The sequence below is a fragment of the Sminthopsis crassicaudata genome, chromosome 2, assembly GCF_048593235.1.
Source record: "Sminthopsis crassicaudata isolate SCR6 chromosome 2, ASM4859323v1, whole genome shotgun sequence".
NCBI classification, from domain to species: Eukaryota; Metazoa; Chordata; class Mammalia; order Dasyuromorphia; family Dasyuridae; genus Sminthopsis; species Sminthopsis crassicaudata.
In genome coordinates, this window is record NC_133618.1 from 339,099,504 (window position 1) to 339,119,349 (window position 19,846).

Here is a 19,846-nt window from a genome sequence, read left to right on the forward strand (position 1 = left end):
TCATTTATTTACCTCTGGGAACAACTGTGAGGATAACTGAATGACTTTAAAGGCATTTTGAGCTCCTCAGATGAAAAGCATTATGAAGACTTTATCTTGAAGAAAACTCTTCTAGTGTCTTATAACTGCAATTATTTATATTCTGTTAAACAGCTAGAAAACATTTTTAACAGAATTTGAGATATTAAATTTTTTTACTTATAGCTTTTAACTATTTTTTAAAAAGTTCTCTTATATTGTATAAGTACTTTAAAGAATCTTAGAATTTTGTAGGGAAAAAGAACTGAACTAGAATATTATTTGTGTGAAAACTACAAAGGTTTTTTGTTTTTTTTTTTTAATGAAAACAAATAATGAAAATTTGCCACATTGTCTATATATTCACCTGATAAGTAAAAATAAATTTTTTTTCTGGAAAAAAATGAACACTGTAAAAAAAAAAAAAAAAAAAAAAAAAAAAAAAGTACTTCTTAAATTATGCCCAATGAAGTTTTTTTTTTTGAAAATGATCCTTCAAACATTAGAATAAAATAGAAGTAATAAATTATAAACACATTTGTTTCTTTTCTAAGCATTACTCTAATTAAATTAAATTCAACAAAATCTAAATATGTAGTTAGAATGACTTCTGTTATTGTGGAAAATGTAGATTTTAATTTAAAATATCACTTTCTGTCTTTTACTCTCACATAAAATAAACAGGACTGTGCACTTTTAAGTACAATATATTTGATTAATTGGATTTAATTTTTATACTTAATAAACTTACAAGTTTTATTATTGTTACCAAAGTGGCCTCTCAAGTCTTCCCTATCAAACCTTCCTTACCAATCATTCTTATGTAATACCAGTATAGACTGTTATCCGAAAATTTTAAATTAACTTATTTAGGTTAGGGGTGAAATTTTTTTTTTAAATAAAAATTAGGTGCTTTTAAATACAAATATTTCTTGCTCCAAATAAAATCGAAACATACGTAAGCCTGAAACCTCTGTGTCTTAAACATACTGAATTTTAACAAGCAACAATTTTGTGCCATTAAAGTTCCTTCAAAAGTTCAGATTGGGTCTAACTTTGGTTTTGAATCATTGTCTTGTTCATGTTTGTACATGAAAGTTAAAAGAAAAAGGGCAATATCCAAGGATGACCAATATGCAGTATGTGATGTTACAGCTGACCAGTATCGACTTTCCACAAGGCCTTCTCTGAGTTCAAAATCAATCCTATGATCCAGTTCCACTAGAAGAAAAAAATAAATAAATAGTCACAATTTTATTAAATAGATCTTTGCACAATCTAATTAAATAAAGAACTGAAGATAGAAAAGTAGTTAATTGAAGTGGATCTCAAAACTTTTGATCTGAGGTTTCTATATTTCCTCTTTCCAATATACCTATAAAGGAAAAAAACAAAACAAAACAAAACAAAAAAAACCCCACAACTCAACAAAAACTGTCAATTTACTTGAAGCAAATATGGGAGAAGGGGTGGAATGCAAAAGTAAATATGGGAAAACTAGAGAAATTAATGAGGCTCAGAGGGAGAACTTTGTTCATTATTCTATTTGTCAGTGGATTGTTTATTACATTTTCTAACTTCCAAAGTTCCCTTTAATTCAGACTTTGACAGATACTTAACTGAAGCTTCAAGAGAATTCAGACTTTTGTAAGCTCCTTGAGACTACTCAAGACTGTTTTTTGACTTTCTATAACTAAGGCCTAGCCCAATGCCTGGCACACAGTAAGCACTTAATAGCTTACTCTTTGACTTTAATAAAACTTCAGGGAGAGAAAATTTGGTTAATGGAACTTTGGTCTTTAGTACCTCTTTCTGATTTGTACATTATTTTACAAAGATCAATAATATCAAAAACTCAGACCACTCAACCAATTCAATTTTATTCTTGGTATGTAGAATTATAAAAGATTATTTTTAGGAAGGAAATATTTGATATTAAGTGTAATGAATGGTTTTGGGTCTGTGGGAGTGTGTGTATATATGTGACTTATTTCTGATTTAATTAAGCCATCTTGTGCTTCTACAATATTTTATCTTTTATTTCGATCCAGGCATGGGAAGCTGGGAAGGCCATAGAACTCATCAATCCACAGGTCAGTACAGTATTTTTCCAGAAGATATCTGTAGGTGCTCAAAAAACCCCAAAACAGGCCAAATACTTGAGACTATTTATCTTTAAATCAATGATAAGTTCTTAAGATGTAATAGCTACATTTTAAACTATATATTCACATCCAAATGTAAAGTTCTGTGAGGTGACTTTTCCCCTAGTCTTTGTCATTTTCTTGTTCAGTATGTTTTAAGAAAACAGTGGGGAAAAGTCTATAGAAAATGGGAGAGTAGATGATGTGTGCACACCATACCTGTTAATATAAATAGAGGATTAGATGAAGTGTACCACTGGGGTAAATGGGAAGAAATAAAAGATGGAATGGGAACACTATAAGAGATTCATCAATGAAATCTTGATAAGGAAAAAAAAAAACCCATCATATTGCCTTGCTCTAATGATCATGTATCATGATTGTCTTCAAGATCATCATTAGAATCAATAACTTTTAGGTTAATTTTCCCAAGGCTGAACTCACCAAAGGAAAAACAGAGAAAGGGAACTGGATTGGCTATCTTTGCACCTAGAAAACTATTTCTTGTGGTTTAGCACCATCATTTAAAAAGTCTAGTTCTACTATGCTCTGGTTGCCTTAATTGGCAATATTATTAAGTATTTACTATATGCCAAGAACTGTGCTAAGTACAGGAGATATAAACAAACAAACAAAATCCATCCCTGCCTTTAAGGAGTTAATAATCAAATGGGAAGGTCATGATAGGAAAACTGAAAAGCAGGGGATGGGGCAAGATGACATTGTACCTAAGGAGGAGATGTAAGTGAAAAATGATGAATGTCTGAGCTGAGTTCTCTTCTTAGTCAAAATATGGGGGTGAGAGGATGAATATATTAGAATGGCTATGACGTAAATGAGTTCCTTGAACTTATAATGCAGTGCTCAAACACTATGTATAACATTATTTACAAGTCAAAGAGGTTTATCTTGGCTTCCTCAACTCTGAAATAAAGATAATAATAGCATCTACATCCTAGGATTGTGAGAATCAAATGAGATTAATATTTGTAAAGTGTTTAGTACAATGCTTGGCACATTGTAGGAACTTAATAAATACTATTGTTATAGTTGTTGTTGATTAAAAGAGTAGCTAGGTGGCTTGGCAGATAGAGTGCTGAGTCTTGGATCAGGAAGACCTGAATTCAAATCTGATTTTAGACATGTAGTAGCTGTGTAACCCTGGGTAAGTCACTTATTTGTTCATATTCTGTAAGCTAAGAATGTGATTTCTAACAGTGATTTTTGAAAATCTAAATTTCACTTAAAACAGGTCAGGAACAAATATAGATCTGCCAATAAAGTGCAAAGTCTCAAACCTAGAGTAAAAAGAAAAGAATTATGCTGATCCATTTTCATGTTTAATTAATCAAATGAGAATTTCACTCAGAAAAACGTATTATCTACAATACTGCATGTTGTAAAATCTATTAAGTGAACTTGATTACGATGATAAAGAAAAAGCAATTGGCACAATAAGTGCTTATTTATATGCTATGCACACATTTTTCATAATTGAAAGCACAAGTGAAAACTTCTAGTGATTCTTAGTAGCCAACTTGAATATTTTCTTTTAAAAAATTGAACTTATATATTTATTTTGCTACAAGCTATTTGCTTCCTTTTAATGTATTTAAGGAACAATGATAATGAAAAGATTAATTATCAATGTCACACATTTAAGTCCAAGCATCAGTAAATAGCATTGTGTAAATTTCTTATCAAATAATGTATTCTGTCTATATATTTGATTAAAAAAATACAGAGACTTATAGGAAAATAGAAACGGAGGAAAAAGGAATAAAATTTTGGCTTTTCAAAATTAAAGGTACCTCTTTTACTGGGGAACATAAGAAAATTTGTAATTACTAAATCATTCATAAAATTACCGTTAAAAAATTACAAATATAAAATCATATTTGTAATAACATCCAAACTGATTTGACAAAAAAGGTTTATAAATAAATAGCAAACTAGTTTTCATTATAGTAGAATGTTTAAGTGAATCACTTTCAGATTATGCTGAATGCTATTTCTGATCTATGCAATTATGACAAAATTGTCTTTACTCTATGTTACATATCCATGAAAAAGAAGTTATAGGAGATTAAATAATATTCATGCAAATTATGTAGGGAAAAAAAAACCAAAGCACTGCAAAATGTTGGCTAATAAAAGGCAACCACAGATTTGGATAATAAAGGTTAGGAAAGAGTCAAATTCTGTATGATTATCTGGCATGATGCTGGAAGCAAATTTTTTTTGAAAACAAATGAATATTCTATATATTTTGCTACTATATAATCCCTCATGAATTGCAAAATCAGTGGCAGCAGCTGGTGTCCTTCACTGTCTTCTTTCTTCTTTTCAGTACAAAAAGAATTAGGTGCTGAAGATGGAGGATTCCAGAGTCCTTGTAAAGTCCTTCTCCCTTTCAAGCCTGACACATAGTTTTCATTGATTCAGTAAAACTAACTATACTAAGAAAATAATTCCTTTATCTCTTGTAGCAAATGATAAATATTTTTCTTTCCACAAGCGTATTCTTTTTCTTTTTATGGCCATCTGCATTTTAATGAATATCCACTTTTCTTTTTCCTTATTTCACATAATGTATAATTATTGCTTGCTGATTTGTGAATGACACATTTCTTATCAATGGCTAATGGAGAATGTTACACTCTGAATATAATAAAACTTGTTTCCTGATTTGTTCTGGCTTATTGGTTTTAGACAGAATTGATTAGAAAATTCCTGTGAAAATAAATACAAGAGTACAGGGTAGAATTATGAAAAACAGTGATCTTTCCTCATAGAATATTACTAATCAAGAAGAATGAAGCAATTAAGAAAGAAGTAATATTCTAAAATAGATTAAGAATATTTAGATTTGTTAACAGGCATTAGCAAGATTTAATAAAGTCTAAAACCTTTAGACAACAGAGGTTACTTTTCAAAGAATTATCTCCATTAATCAGGAAACAGAATTCCTTTGTCTTTTCATATTAAAAAATTCCAAAGTTGGCCTTGGAACTAAGGTCCCCAAGACCTGGCACAAGTGGAATAGAAACAAAGTAAAAATGCTATGATCATAGTTTCTAAAACCAATATAAAGGAGGCAAGGATGTTTTTTTTTTTTTTTTCTAAAATAACCAATAGATTTCCAAGATAGTGCCTCAGTGACAAAATAACAATATCCAATGAAGATACGATGAGTATATATCTAAGTAAACCAAAAAAGTTAACTATGGCAACTCTAAAGAAAAGGCTTTACCTTCGGCCAGAAGGCTAGAAACAGAGAAAACTACTTTAGTAACTGTGCTGAAAAGAATGTTACAAATGGAACTATATTATTATACTTGGGCCCACATTCAGATGAATTCATGGATGAGAGAGAGACAGTGCAGCACAAATCAAAGAATTTACAAGAAGACTGAAGAATATATTAAGTTGTTAAATACAATTATTTAAATTTAAATTAAATAAATTTAAATACAACTATATTTATAGATAGAGTACCTAGTGTGAAATCAGGAAAACCTGAATTCAACTTTGGCTTTAGATACTTAGATCACCCAGGATGATCTTAACTGTTTGCCTCAGTTTCCTTATCTGTAAAATGAACTGGAGAACAAAACAGCAAATTATTTCAGAATCTTTGCCAAGAAAACTCCAATGGGTTCACAGAGTTAGACATGATTGTAATGAATGAACAACACTGTAGATTACTAACTTTCATTGTTGCTATAAAAAAGCAAGATTAATTGGAGGCAGCCTTTAGTTTCATCACACTATTCTGAAGTTTCCATGTAGTAATCAGGGGCTTACCTCTTCTTTTCTAGGTCAGTTACAATACATTCAAAATCAGCTAGGTGGCTGTAGTAACTAGAATGCAGGGCCTGAGTGAAGAAGACTGAAATCCAAATTTGGTCTCAGACTTACTTACTCAGAATTACTAGCTTGTATGACCCTGGGCAAGTCACTTAAGCTCCCTCTACCTCAATCTCCTCCTTTGGAAAGTGGCGATAATAAAAGTATATAAAAGCAACCTAAGGTTGCTGTGAAAATTAAATAAGTATTTCTTAAATGCTTTGCAAATATTAAAATACTACTTAAATATTAGTGGTCAGTTATCACAAATGTGTTTTGACAGTAATTTAAGCAATAGTAATTATGGCTTATAAAACTGCCACTGCACTTTTGGTAAAATTATTTTGTCATTTGCAGGTTATAACAAAACTATGTATAACAAAAACATTTGTTTCTAGAGTTCATGTTTCCAATGGAAAAAAAAATAGTAGTTTAAATCACCAACTATATAAATATTTTCTGTTGTAAGAAATATGAAAATTTGCTTTATTACAATTTATAACTGTGTAATAAACTGTCTAGAAACAACCTAAAAATCTGTCATTAATTACAAAATTCAGGTGCTTCTTTCCCATGCTGGCCTGGTCTGACATAGGTAGGTACAACTTAAAAATAGAAATTTTAAACCATAGCTAGAGACAGTACATATTGGCCAGGGGATAACTATTTAAGGACTTAGAATCTGCACAAATGAATTTGTTGTGATTTCATGTAATAAATAATAAAAATAACAATAAACTAGCATTCATATTTTAAGGTTTGAAAAGCATTTTATAAACACTATAATTTAATCACAGAATTTGAGAGTCAGAAGGGCAGTGATCTTTTAGTTCAATGCACATATCAAAGAAATAGTTATGATAATGTACACCATAAGAAGTCATCTAGTATCTGCTTGAAGACTTCCAAGGAGAAGTCTATTACTTCTCAGGACAACCCATCACACTTTGTGATAGCTTTGGTTATTGAAAAAATTTTCCTGACATCAAGTCTAAGTTTGCCTCTTTGTAACTTCCAAGCATTGCTTCTGGTTCTATCTCCTGGATCAAAAAGATAAAAGTTTAAACTCTTCTCCACTATGACGTTCCTCAGAAATCTTTAGGCTAAACATGCCTTGTTCTTTCAACTGATCTTCCTGTGTCATGGATTCACTCACTTTAAATCACTGTTGTCTTCCTTTGAATACTCCAGTTTATCTATATTCTTACTATGACTTTCAGCATTGTACACAATACTCCAGATAAGGTTGAGGGATGTGGAAGGAGGATAAAGTACAGTGGGACTAGGACCTTTTGTTTCATGAAAACTAGCCCTCATAATTAATGTAGCCCTCCTCTGCTGCCCCCCCCTCAATTTTTTTTTGAAGTCTTAAACTGGTGACTCAAATTGAACTTGTAATTCAGATTCCCTCCCCCCCCAAACTACTGTTTATGTCTCCTCCATCTTATATTTATGACATTTCTACCAAAGTGCAAAACTTTCTATTAAACTCCATCGAATTTCTTCTTCTTAGACTTTATAGTCTCATTTCTCTAGCCTGGAAAAATTTTCTGTGAGCTGTACTCTGTCATTTAGTTTATTTAAACTTTCCAACTTCATATCTGCAAATCTAAGGATTATCATCTATGCCTTTACTTAATTAAATGATTACAATATCAGAGACTTCCTGCCAGTGTACACTGAACCACTAAACAACTACTCTTCAAATCTGGCATCCAACCAGTTTTGAATCTGATTGTATTATCTTATTTAGTGACTTTTTCTCTTTAATATAGCAATGAATGTTACCCATACTGCAAACTGAGAGTCAAAAAAGAATCAAGGCTGAAATTCTATTTGTAATGAATATTCCATAGGAAAAAAAGGAAAGCCTTTCTCCTTTTGCTATGTTGTTGTTTGTATTATGATTATAACAAGGTACAAAGTTTCAGACTTCATTCCTCCTTATATAAAAGGGCAATGGGGAAAGAGTACTTTAATTATATAATTTTAAAAGTTAAAATTCTTATCAAATTTGCATATCGAAGAATACCTCTTCTTTATTTATATTTATAACCAGAGGCAGTGTAGTATGGTAGTAAGTCAATTTCAGAGTCAAAAAGACTTACGTTCACGCCTTTGGGTTCATGCCTTGCCTCACACATTCTAGCAGTGAGAACTTCTGCAAGTCATTTCATGGTATATCTCACTTTTATTGATATACAATCAAGATTAGTACTTACCAAATCCTGCTCAGTCATTTCTAAGCCTGGCTTTAAATCTATTCAGTTTTTGGGGGCAGCTAGGTGGTGCAGTGGATACAGCACCAGCCTTGAATTCAGGAGGACCCGAGTTCAAATCTGATCTCAGACACTTAACACTTCCTAGCTATGTGACCCTGGGCAAGTCACTTAACCCCAGCCTCAGGGAAAAAAAAAATCTATTCAGTTTTTATATTTAAAAGTCTTAGAGTCAGGTTGGGTAAGATCAAGCCAATACCAGAAACTAAAGACTTGAGGCAGATTGAATTGGAAGATGAGATATGGAAATTATTATAATTTATCATAATAGTCTATATTATTTATAATTATAATCTATTATAAACTCCAGAATTTTTAGAACTGTTGTACATGTCCTTTAAAACCATGAGGCACAGTTAAGACATTACAATTATTGAAAATGTCCTATGAGACCCCATTAAACTAAAATTTTTAACCATTTGACATTATAACTATAAAGGAATATAGCAAAAAACAAACCTAGCTAGAATTTTTTTTAATTGAAGGGAAAGTCTGACCATGTTACTCCCTTTTTCAATAAACTCCAGCAATTCTCTATTATTTCAAGGATAAAATGTAAACTCCTATTTGGTCCCCTACAACTTGGCCCCCACCTACTTTTTCAGTCTTTTCATATATTTATACTCTATGGTGCAGTCAAACTGGCCTCATATTCACCAGTAGGTGACTGAAATGGATTGCTGTCCCTTTCTCCCCCAATGCACTATCATTTCATCTATCTCCTAGTAATTCCTCAAAATCCAACTGAAGTGCCAGCTCCCACATAAAGTTTCTCTTCTAATCTCCTCTTTCCAATTGCCCCACTCACAAAAAAATTATTTGTTTATATATATATATATATATATATATATATATATATATATATATATATATATATATATATATGTATGTATGTATTTGCATATGAATTTCCTATCTTTCCTAAAACAAGGCAATCTCTTTTAGGGTTTTATTTTTGTTTTTGAATCTGCAGTGCCTAGCATAGTGCCATGGGGAAGATATTTATTGATGAATTGACCAAAAATTGATCAAAAATGTTCACTAAACATTCTTTAAATATAACTGTTAGTGTTTAAATATAACTGTTAGTAGTAAAGTTTCAATTTTAACCCCCAAATAATTTAAGAAGTTAACTTATCATAAGGAATAGAATAAAGAAAATACAGTGTGCACTAACATGTAGAATCAAGAAAGCCAGAACTGCTATGTGGAAAGGTCTGCATGGTCATAGTAGTGCTGACTGGTGGGATGATGGGCTTCTTTTCTTCTTCTGTTACTTCTTTTGATACATCAGATGGCTGTGATGTAGATGAACTACTAGAACGTCCAAATCTTGAAAACAACATTCCTCCAAGTCCTTTCCCAATGCTAGCAGCTCCTGTATTTCACAAAAATAAGATAGTTATCCTGTATGCAAAATCATTCTCTACCAAAATAGAGTTAAATGTTCCACTCATCAATTATAGTCTGTTGAAAGACAGGCTGGAATATTGGTCGTTTTTTCCTCCAAAGTGATAATAAACCATTCAAAATTCCAATTCTTACATGTAGGATTCTAACAGTTACTATTGCATAAGATGAAAAATTTAACATGCCCTACCTAAGACACTGTTCTTATGATAAAGGGATGTAGGAAATTATTTTATTTGAGCATTTAATAACTACATTATATTTGAGATCACAATATTTTTAAAAATCATTATACTATTATATTTTTCCAAATACACACAAAAAATAGTTTTCAACATTTATCTTTGCAAAAACTTGTGTTCCAAATTTTTCTCCCTCTCTCCTAAGACAGCAAGCAATTTGATAAAGGTTAAACATGTGCAATTCTTCCAAAATTTCCTTTTTTTGTCAAGCTGGATCACAATATTTCTCACAAAATATTTTATGTTGTTATATCAATACTTTGTTGCAATATAAGAATGTGCCATTAAAAATTTGGTATTAAGCAACATAAAGTCTGAATTTATAATGTATATTCAAGTCACTTTAAAGCTTCATTTTTGTAAACAAAACAATGAGCTAAATTGACTTCATACCTACATATAAGACATTAATTCTAGAAGAGACTATTAATTCTTTGAAGTTAGGACTACAAAACCTAACTAGAGGTTGCTCAATATAAGCTATTAATTCTATTGTAGAAACATAATAGAATGGCATACTTTTTCAGAAATACTTAAATAAGAGCACAATTGGTAGCATGTACCTTAAAACTTAACTGCTAGAGAAATGATATCTCCAATCATAGAGCAAGAGTACTTATGAGAAAGTACCTAATATGCTGGCTTTGCCTATATTTGTTATAGATTCCCCATAATGCCGTCGAGACATGATAGGTGAAGTCACTGGGCTTGATACTGCTGACAAATTTTCATTCTCTGATGCTGAGGTAGGTTCTTTTGCAGGGTTGAGAAAAGTTGGCTTCATGTGTTCATAAGGTAGAGGATTTGTAGTATTATACCAATGGATCTGGACAGGTGAAATGTTGCTGTAGTGTTTCAAAATTAATGGTTCTAATCTATAAGCCTTGAGAGAAAAAAACATTTTTTAGAAGGTATAATGAGCAGTAAGATTTAATTTTTTAATATAGAAAATGTTCATTATCCAATATTATACAAAAACTTCTAAAGGATAAAAACTCATAATTTCCTTTATAAATTTTACATTTTTCATTTAACATCACATTATTTCTGAATTTCTATTCTTCATAACAAATAAAAAATATGTATATGTATATATATAAAAGCTCAACAAAAATTATCAACAAGGAAGGGAGATGCATTTTCTTATTTCTTTCAATTTGGGGACAAAGTCCATTAAGTATATTAAAATTGATGGAAGGTATTAAAATTGATCTTCCTTCAGGCTATATGTATATTTGCAGACTGCTGCTTGTTTACTGGACACATAAAGCTCTTAGCATAATTATAACTACTAGATAGTAGATTACAAGAATTGGTAATTTATGAAAGGATTAATCTTTTCTCTTGATAGAGTTTTCTTTTAATTATTGTTTTTGATAGCCTCAAAAACCTTGTTGGTAAATCAAGATTAAACAAAATGGTAAACATCATAGAAAAGAACCAATTTATAACAACTCTATTTATAACCTCTACCTTTCACTTAAGATTAATACATGATGGGGCAGCTAGTTGGTATAATGGATCAAGTACCAGCCCTGAAGTCATAAATTCAAATTTGGCCTCGAGCATTTAACATCTCCTGGCTGTGTGAACCTGAGCAAGTCACTTAAGACCAACTGCCTAAGCAAATAAATAAATAAATAACACATGACAGAAGTTACTATCTATCACAGAGGGGAAACAACAGAATTATAGTTATAAACTATTACAAAAATGATATTATTAAATATCTGATCATTTTAATTATTTTTAAACTGAGTCTTCATCTTATTATAAACAAACTTTATATCACTTGTAGTTTTCTAATATTTTTATTCCCTGGGATATGATTAAATTAGGAATAAAAATAAAAATATAAGAACATAGTATCATTTAACTATAACCATATTGATTTTTTTAAAACAGAAATAATTTTCTAAAATTCTGGTCTTTAATGTATTATTGTTATTGTTAATTCATTACTTCAAAGATCTTAATTTTATTGGTATGGTTAATGAATTACTATGGTCAAACAAACTCAAGATTTGGAAGCTAACTTTTTTGATGATGGATTTTGATGATGGATATAGACTAATCAATTTATGTCTATACTTGAAGGTACTCCAGCTTTATGTGATTTGCTAGGAATAGTATTAAAGTAAAGGCCTTGGTGCTAAAATACATTACAGTAGACTTTAAAAGGATTTTAGAGGACATATATTCCAACTAGCATATGAACAAAAACTTCTCTAAAATACATTTAACAAGTGGTCATTCAGCTTTTGCTAAAAGACTTCAGTAAAGAAAAATCTTACAGTAGTCCCCCCAAGCCTAGTTTATTCCATTCTAGGAGCACTTTTTGACAGTTTTCCCTTATATCTTTAATTTGCCTCTCTGCAATTTTTACCAAAGATTCTTATTTCTGTTCTTTGGATCCAAGCACAGTAAGTCCAAACCTTCCATAAAATAACCAAATAACCTGATAGCAGCTTTTGTACCTTCTTAAATCTGTGCTGAACACTTCCAATCTTTCAAAGAATCCTTATATGGAATTGAAAGGGGAGTGAAACTGTGTTCCCTTTTTATCTTGGAGTCTCAGGCCCTCCTGGGAAAACCTATCACCCCTGATAAGTGAAGTGTTATTATTCAATTAGAAATCCTGTCAAAAAGCACCTCATTGATCTTTTGGGGATCCCAGACCCTTTTAAATTCCAATTAGAGATCTGGGTCGGATATTGAAAAGCATCTAGGCCTGGAGACTTTGGCTTTCTTTTCAATCTGCAATCTGAGCCTCAAGATTCCTTTTTAAAGAGCAATTTCTAAACTCATTCTTTGCAGAAGGTCCAAAGCAGCATGCTCTCTGCCTCTTTGGTATAGCTGCTAGGACCCTGCCTGCTGAGAAGGCATTTTCGTCCCAGTGCCAGCCTCCATTTCCCTAATAGGATTTTGCCACTAAAGAAGTCAGTCTCTTAACAAAGCTGCCTTCCTATCCAACAAAACTTTTTTTTTTTTTTTTTGCCACCTAAAACTCTTTGGGTTTGTGAGTTCTTTCACGTTGAACCTGTGCACTGACCAAAAGGGGATTTCCACAACTCTGACTGCCACTAAACTCATCAGAATGATCTAAAGATGGTATATTACGATCCTGGTTGCTCTCTAGTTCATCAAGCCTTTTTGAAATATGTTAACTAGAACTGGAAACAATATTCCATATCCTAAATTTCACCAAGTTATTATATATATACATATATATATGTACATATATATATATATATATATATATCTCAAATTATAACTCACTGGCAAAAATGCCAAAATTAGCATATGTACAAAAACAGATCTCTGGGGTATTTCACTATAGACGTTCTTAGAAACTGACATCAAACAATTAATGACTATACTTTGGATACAGGCATCAAACAATTTCTGACTTCATCTAATATTAAGTCTAGATATTTAGTTTATATCTCCCCATCTTTTGCATAATAAAATGAAAGAATAGTGAATACTAAGCTAAAATATAGACAAACTATATCCACTTGTAATAATATCCTGATCACTAAAAAAAAAAAAGTAATGAATTCTGTTTTTAATGAAGTAATTTTGTCTTTTTGTGTTGTGCCACAGTTCCCATTTATTGTCCTGCCTCAGTTTCCCTGATTGTCCTGCCTCAGTTCCTTGAACTGTTCTACCTCAATCCCCCTGGTTGTAACCCCCCTTTCTCTCATTAGGACTGAGATAATTAGGGCTGTGGCCATTCTGACATTCTTAAAGATAAAACTCCAGATGCCCTATCTCAGATACCTAATTGGCATTGTCTACCTCTATCTCTTCAGACTTTCTGGCTCTAGTTTGACTATCTCCTTTACTCCTAATTTGTAAGAATTTATGGTCCTACACTCCAACTTGTCAGAACCAGATTGATGGTCCCTTCTTGGAGATTCCTATCCACCAGTTTGGACTCCACCCCCCTGTGTTGGACTCTATCCTGATAACTTATGAGCTAGGTGTATATATTTCATAGGAACCTCACATTGGCTGCTAGATGCTTTTGAGACAGCAGCCCAGGGGCAACATGCCCCTAGCACAATCTCTCCATCTCAGATAAAATATTAAAAATTCTCTAATCTCTATTTTGCCTCAGTTTCCGGCATTACATTTGTAATCACTATTTTCAATTATCTCTTTAATGAGTACTAGAATTTTGCCAGGAATGAAAGTCAAGCCCAACTGTCCCATAGTTTGTAGACTCTATTCTTTTACACTTATTAAAAAACACCAGAGACACATGCCTATTTATAGTCCTATAGTATGTATCATGAATGCCTTGATCATTCAAAGAACACCAACAGCAATTTCATCTTCCAGTTCTTTCAGTACAGTGAGATGTAGTTCATCTGGGGTTGGTGACTTGGACTCCATTAAAGGAGTTAAATGTCGGTATCAATTTTAAAAGCAAAGATTTAATCAAGAAGCTCTGACTTCTTTCTATCAATTATTTATCATTCCTTTTTCAATTCTCTCCCCAAAATAGGCAAAATCCCTCTCCTTTTGTTATCCTTAGCTTTTCTCATTTGTCTCAGCTTCTGAACTTCATTACTCCTGATATTCTTAAAAACCATTCCATGCTTTTTTATGATTCCTCATTACCTGTTCTTGCCTTTATACTTTGAACATGTCTTTTATAAAAAAAAAAATCTAAGTTGGTTGATAAATTTTCTATGTATCCAAAATACTTTTCAAATCACTTCATTTTTTCCTCCTCATTCTAACTACTTTTCTTTAGAAAGTCTTTATCATTTCATTCTTGAAAACTTTCTATCTTTTATGGGTTGACTTACCCTGTAAAATTTTAGGCTACTGGATAATTATTCTTTCCCTAAACACTGAAATCTCTTCCAAAATCTCATGTAAATGTCAAGACTACTCAATTTCCTTCTGCTTTTCTGTGACATATTTTAAGATGATGAAATTATCATTATCAAAAAGAAGCTGTTCAACTTTGGGCAGAAAGCATGCTACTATAGATGTCTACATAACCGAAGTATTCTAATACTGATTCTGTTTCTGCTTTTGCTGACCTTAACTCAAATACTTTCCATCATGATTACTTTCAATGACTCTTAAATTTCTTCATATGAATATGCTTTCAGCTTGAGAATAGCAACTAAATATGAATTTGACATAATAGAATCTTCAGGCCATCTTGACCCTATTTACAGAATAAAAGAATATTAAAACTGGCATTTTCCCTCATATTTACCTTCACTGTTTAGATCAAATTTCTTAACTTTTTTGATTTGTGGCAAGGCACAGGATGTTGTATTCCATTTCCACTTGGGAATTTATAAAATTTTAGAACAATTCTGTTTCTCAGTATATCAATATATTCCTTACCATTCTTTTTTCTCAAAAAGGCAAGAATTCCAGGCCAATTGTAAAAAAAAAAAAAAAAAAAAAAAAAAATCCCATTTAGGGGGAGAAAAAGGAGATTTCTTTCAGGAGACTGATGAAATTTGTAAAATCTTAAAATCTGGACTTCTGATAAAAATTGATTTAATTGTAAATGAAAAAGTGAGCTTCACTTTTTCAAAAATTATTTTCTTCACTACAATCTTTGTATTATTTTACCCATGACAAGTTTTTTTTTTTTTTTTTTTTTAATTTAAGCAATGGTTATCAGCTATTTTTTAATAGTCATCCCCATTTTTCTTCCATCTTCAAGGAGCCTATGTCATCATACTGTTTAAGAGTAACAACAACTCTTATAGACACCCTGTCATTTTGAAGGTCTCTGCTTGATTTTTGCAGTAATGGTTTGTCAGGTCTTGGCACTATTTTCAACCGTGCTCTTTTTTGCACTTAGATCTTGTTTCAATATAGGCCTGAATGTACTTCAAAGCTACAAAGTGTGTTACATTACACATAGTTATATGAATAACTGTAAGGTAAAATTTGTCTTCTTGAATTAAAAGCCTATAAATTCATTTTATTTGTCACTTCTATTTTGTGTGGTTGTTTATAGACTTCTGAGGCCAGAGTTTTTATTGTTAGACCTTTTACTGGATTTTATCAGTTATGAATTTCTACGATCTCTACTACTATTCTTACCCACATTTCAAAGAAGATGTGTCATGTATTCAGTATCAGCTAATAAGAAAACTGCAAAGAAACTTAAAATTGATCTCAACAATGCATAATTGTTGGGTTACCATTCCTGAGCCACTTCAGTTTTTTGTGTGAAAACCCTCTTATTTAGATTTTGAAATTATAGAATAAATCTGCAAATTATAGGATATTCTGCTTTAAATTATAAATATAAATACCTCTAAGAAACCAAACAAAAATCTTTTTCTGCAAAACTGATATAAATATAATCTGAAAGCTGAAATAATTTTAGGTAAAATTAGAGTGTCTTTCAAAGTATCACAATTATTCAACAATAATTTAACAATGAGAGAAAAAAGTTTGTAACTCCAACTCACAACTGGATCTGTGGGATGAAAAATATTTAGTAACCGGTTACATATGATTCTAGGCAAAATGTGGTCTTGACTTCCACTGTTTCCTGGACGGATGCCACGTAATGCCAAAAAAACTGCTAGAGGGGATCCCATGCAGAAAAAATTTTCAACCTAAAAGAAAAAAATAATTAATCCCAAATAAATCATGTTGGAAGGAAACAAGGAAAAATAATTTAATCTATCCTCTTTTATTTTACAGATAAAGAAAGTGAAACCCAGAGATAAGATGATAAAACAACTTGCTTGTGGTCACACAAAGATTTACTGGGAGAACTGGTACTAGAATCCAGGAATACAGAACACTGTTCATTCTTTTTTTTTTTTTTTTTTTTTTTTATTATATATATATATATATTTTATAATATTATCCCTTGTATTCATTTTTTCAAATTACCCCCCCTCCCTCTATTCCCTCCCCCCAACGACAGGCAATACCATACATTTTACATGTGTTACAATATAGTCTAGGTACAATACATGTGTGCGAATATCATTTTCTTGTTGCACAATAAACATTAGAATCCGAAGGTACATGCAACCTGGGCAGACAGATATTAGTGCTAACAATTTTCATTCCCCTCCCAGTGTTTCTTCTCTGGGTGTAGCTACCTCTGTCCATCATTGATCAACTGGAAGTGAGTTGGATCTTCTTTATGTTGAAGATTTCCACTTCCATCAGAATACATCCTCATACAGTATTGTTGTTGAAGTGTCACTGTTCATTCTTTAAAAGTGCTGGTTTTAGGTAAGAATTTACTGTGCACAGACTTTTCCAAAGGGATGATATTATTTGAATTTGTTATCTCTCACTTTCAAATACAGCTATTTTTGAAAATAAAATTTAGCTTGAGAATAGAAACTAAATATGAATTTGACACAATAGAATCTTTAAGACATCTTGACCCTATTTACAAAATAAAGGAATATTAAAACAAATAAAATTCTTTTTTTCAATTCGGAATGTACATGTTAAAAACCTATTATATACTACATACTGGTGTAAGAAATAGAGGTAAAAACAAAGAATTTACAAACAACTTATAGAGAACAACACGTACAAAGACAAGTAAATATGAAAAAAAAATAACAAAATCATTTTTGTGGGGGAGGAGGAAGAGCAAAGATATGGAAATAAAAGATGAAACATATAGGAGAAAAGGAAATATATGGATGTATGAGAAAGGAGGGAAAAGAGGGGAAGAAAATGAACACAAAGTAATCAGTCAAGACACAGTGGATAGAGTATGAAAGAGCTTTAAATGCTCTTTGTTGTTAGGTGTTAGTATTACTACTGAAGCTTTTTGAGCAGTAGAATGACATGTTAATACTACTTTGAAAAATATAAACTCTATAGAGGAATGAAAAACCTCTGAAGGTAGGTTGAACAATTAAGAGGCTATTTTAATAATCAATAATAAACATTTACTAAGCATCTACTGGGTATCAGGCACTATGCAAAAACTCTGGGGATACAAAGAATGGTAAAAGAGTCTCTGTTCTCGAGGAGCTCCAAAGGCTATGTATAAACAACAATATACAACAAGCAAGCTATGTAAACAAAGAAGGCAATAAAATTAAGGAGAATTAAGAAAGGCTTCTCTGCAGAAGAGTTGGTTTTGATGTGATATGAAGGAAATCAAGAGGCAGAAATAAAAAAGGATAGCATTCTAGGAATAGAAGATAGCCAATGAAAATACATGAAGGTGAAAAATAGAGTTTTGTTTGAGGGGCAACAAGGAGATCAGTGTCATTGGAACACTTGATATTATAAGGTATATAAAATGACCAGAAAGGTGGGGGAAGAGTAGGAAGGGACAGGCTATGAAGGACTTTGATTGCCAAAGAAAATTTTATATATTTTAACTGGAAATGATAGGAAATCACTGGAGTTTAATGATCTTGAGGAGGAGTTAATATGGTCAGGCCTACTCCTTTAAAAGGTTGACTGGAAAAATGGGGAAAGACTTGTAACAAGAAGCAAGTCAGCAGGTTATTGTAATGGTGTGAGTGTGAAGAGATGAGAGCCTGTATCAAGGTGACAGCAGAGTCAGAGGAGAAAGGAGACATATGTATGAGAAATTACAAACATAAAATTAACAGATATTAGCAACTCACTTAGAACAGGAGAAGATAAGGAATTAAGTATGACACATAGACTGCCAACCAGGCTAGAAGGATTAAGGTTCCTTTAATAATAATGAGGAGGTATAGAAGGGAAAAATTTAAAATAGAGAGATAAGCTTAAATTTTGGACATGCCGAGTTCAAGATATTTATATCCAACAAACATCGAAATGTAAGAAATGGAGCTTTAGTTAAGTTAGTGCTAGATAAGCAGATCTGAGAATTGTTAGATTCTTTATAAGACGATAACTGAATGGGGATTGATGAGATCATCAAGTGAGAGTATAGAGAGGAAAAAAGGACCCAGGACAAAACCCAGAATAAAGATCCAGCAAAGAGACTGACAAGAAGTAGTCAGATAAGAACAGAATGAAGAGAGAGTCATATGTCTCAAAAAACCTAGAGAGAAGTTGTTTTATAAGTGATGAAGAATAGAGAAAACCCAAGAAGGATGCAAAGACCATTAGACTTAGCAACTGAAAAATTACTATTAAATTATGGAGAGAATAGTTTCTATTGAATAATAAGGTCAGAAGCTGAAGTTAAAAAAGAAAAGGAAATATTGTAGATATTCTTCTCAGGAGATTGGTCACAAAAAGCAAGACACATAGGTGGATAAACAGATCAAATGAGAGTTGTTTTTTTTTTTTTTTTTAAGGATAGTGAAGACATGGGCATGCTTATAAGTTATAAGTTGCAGAGGAATATCTAGTAGACAAGAAAAGATAAATGAGAAAAGCTTTTAATAACAAGAGCCATTCCTCAACTGGTAGTCAAAAGGATATGAACAAGCAGTTTTCAGAGGAAGAAATACAAGTTATCAATAGTTATTATTTTAAAGTCTCCACACAGAGAAATGCAAAAATCTGAAGTACTATCTTACATCCCTAAGTTTGACTAATTTGACAAAAAAAGAAAATGATAAATATTAGAGGGGAAATGGGGGGAAAATATATTAACACATTGTTGGTAAAACAGATTGTCTATTGTGTAGATTTTTCTTCATGGTGAGAAAGAACTGCAAAGTGGAGTAGAGTAACAAAGGAATAAGCACACGCACACACACACACACACACACACACACATACATATGTATGTATGTATATCAAATGCCTACTCTGTACCAGGCATTGTTATTAAGTGCTTTACAAATATTTAATTACAACTATTTAAACATTTAATCATTTCAATAATTCTGAGGTAAATGCCATTATTTTTCCATTTTATAGTTAAGAAAATTGAGGCTGACTGAAGTTGTGATTTGACTGAGCTCACACA

General features: G+C 31.7%; 1 protein-coding gene across 4 annotated transcripts in view; it reads right to left on the bottom strand.

The window, feature by feature from the left end:
• Positions 1–634: 634 nt before the first annotated feature.
• The window catches only part of DDHD1 (DDHD domain containing 1), a 145,844-nt gene continuing 126,632 nt past the window's right edge, over positions 635–19,846 (bottom strand). For all 4 annotated transcript variants that reach the window (XM_074290567.1, XM_074290565.1, XM_074290566.1 and 1 more), the window contains 4 exons: positions 16,407–16,556; positions 10,573–10,825; positions 9,468–9,668; positions 635–1,239 (listed from right to left, as the gene is read on the bottom strand). In XM_074290567.1, the coding sequence (XP_074146668.1) occupies positions 1,058–1,239; positions 9,468–9,668; positions 10,573–10,825; positions 16,407–16,556 (786 nt within the window). In that variant the 3' untranslated portion in view covers positions 635–1,057. The remainder of the gene's footprint in view (positions 1,240–9,467; positions 9,669–10,572; positions 10,826–16,406; positions 16,557–19,846) is intronic.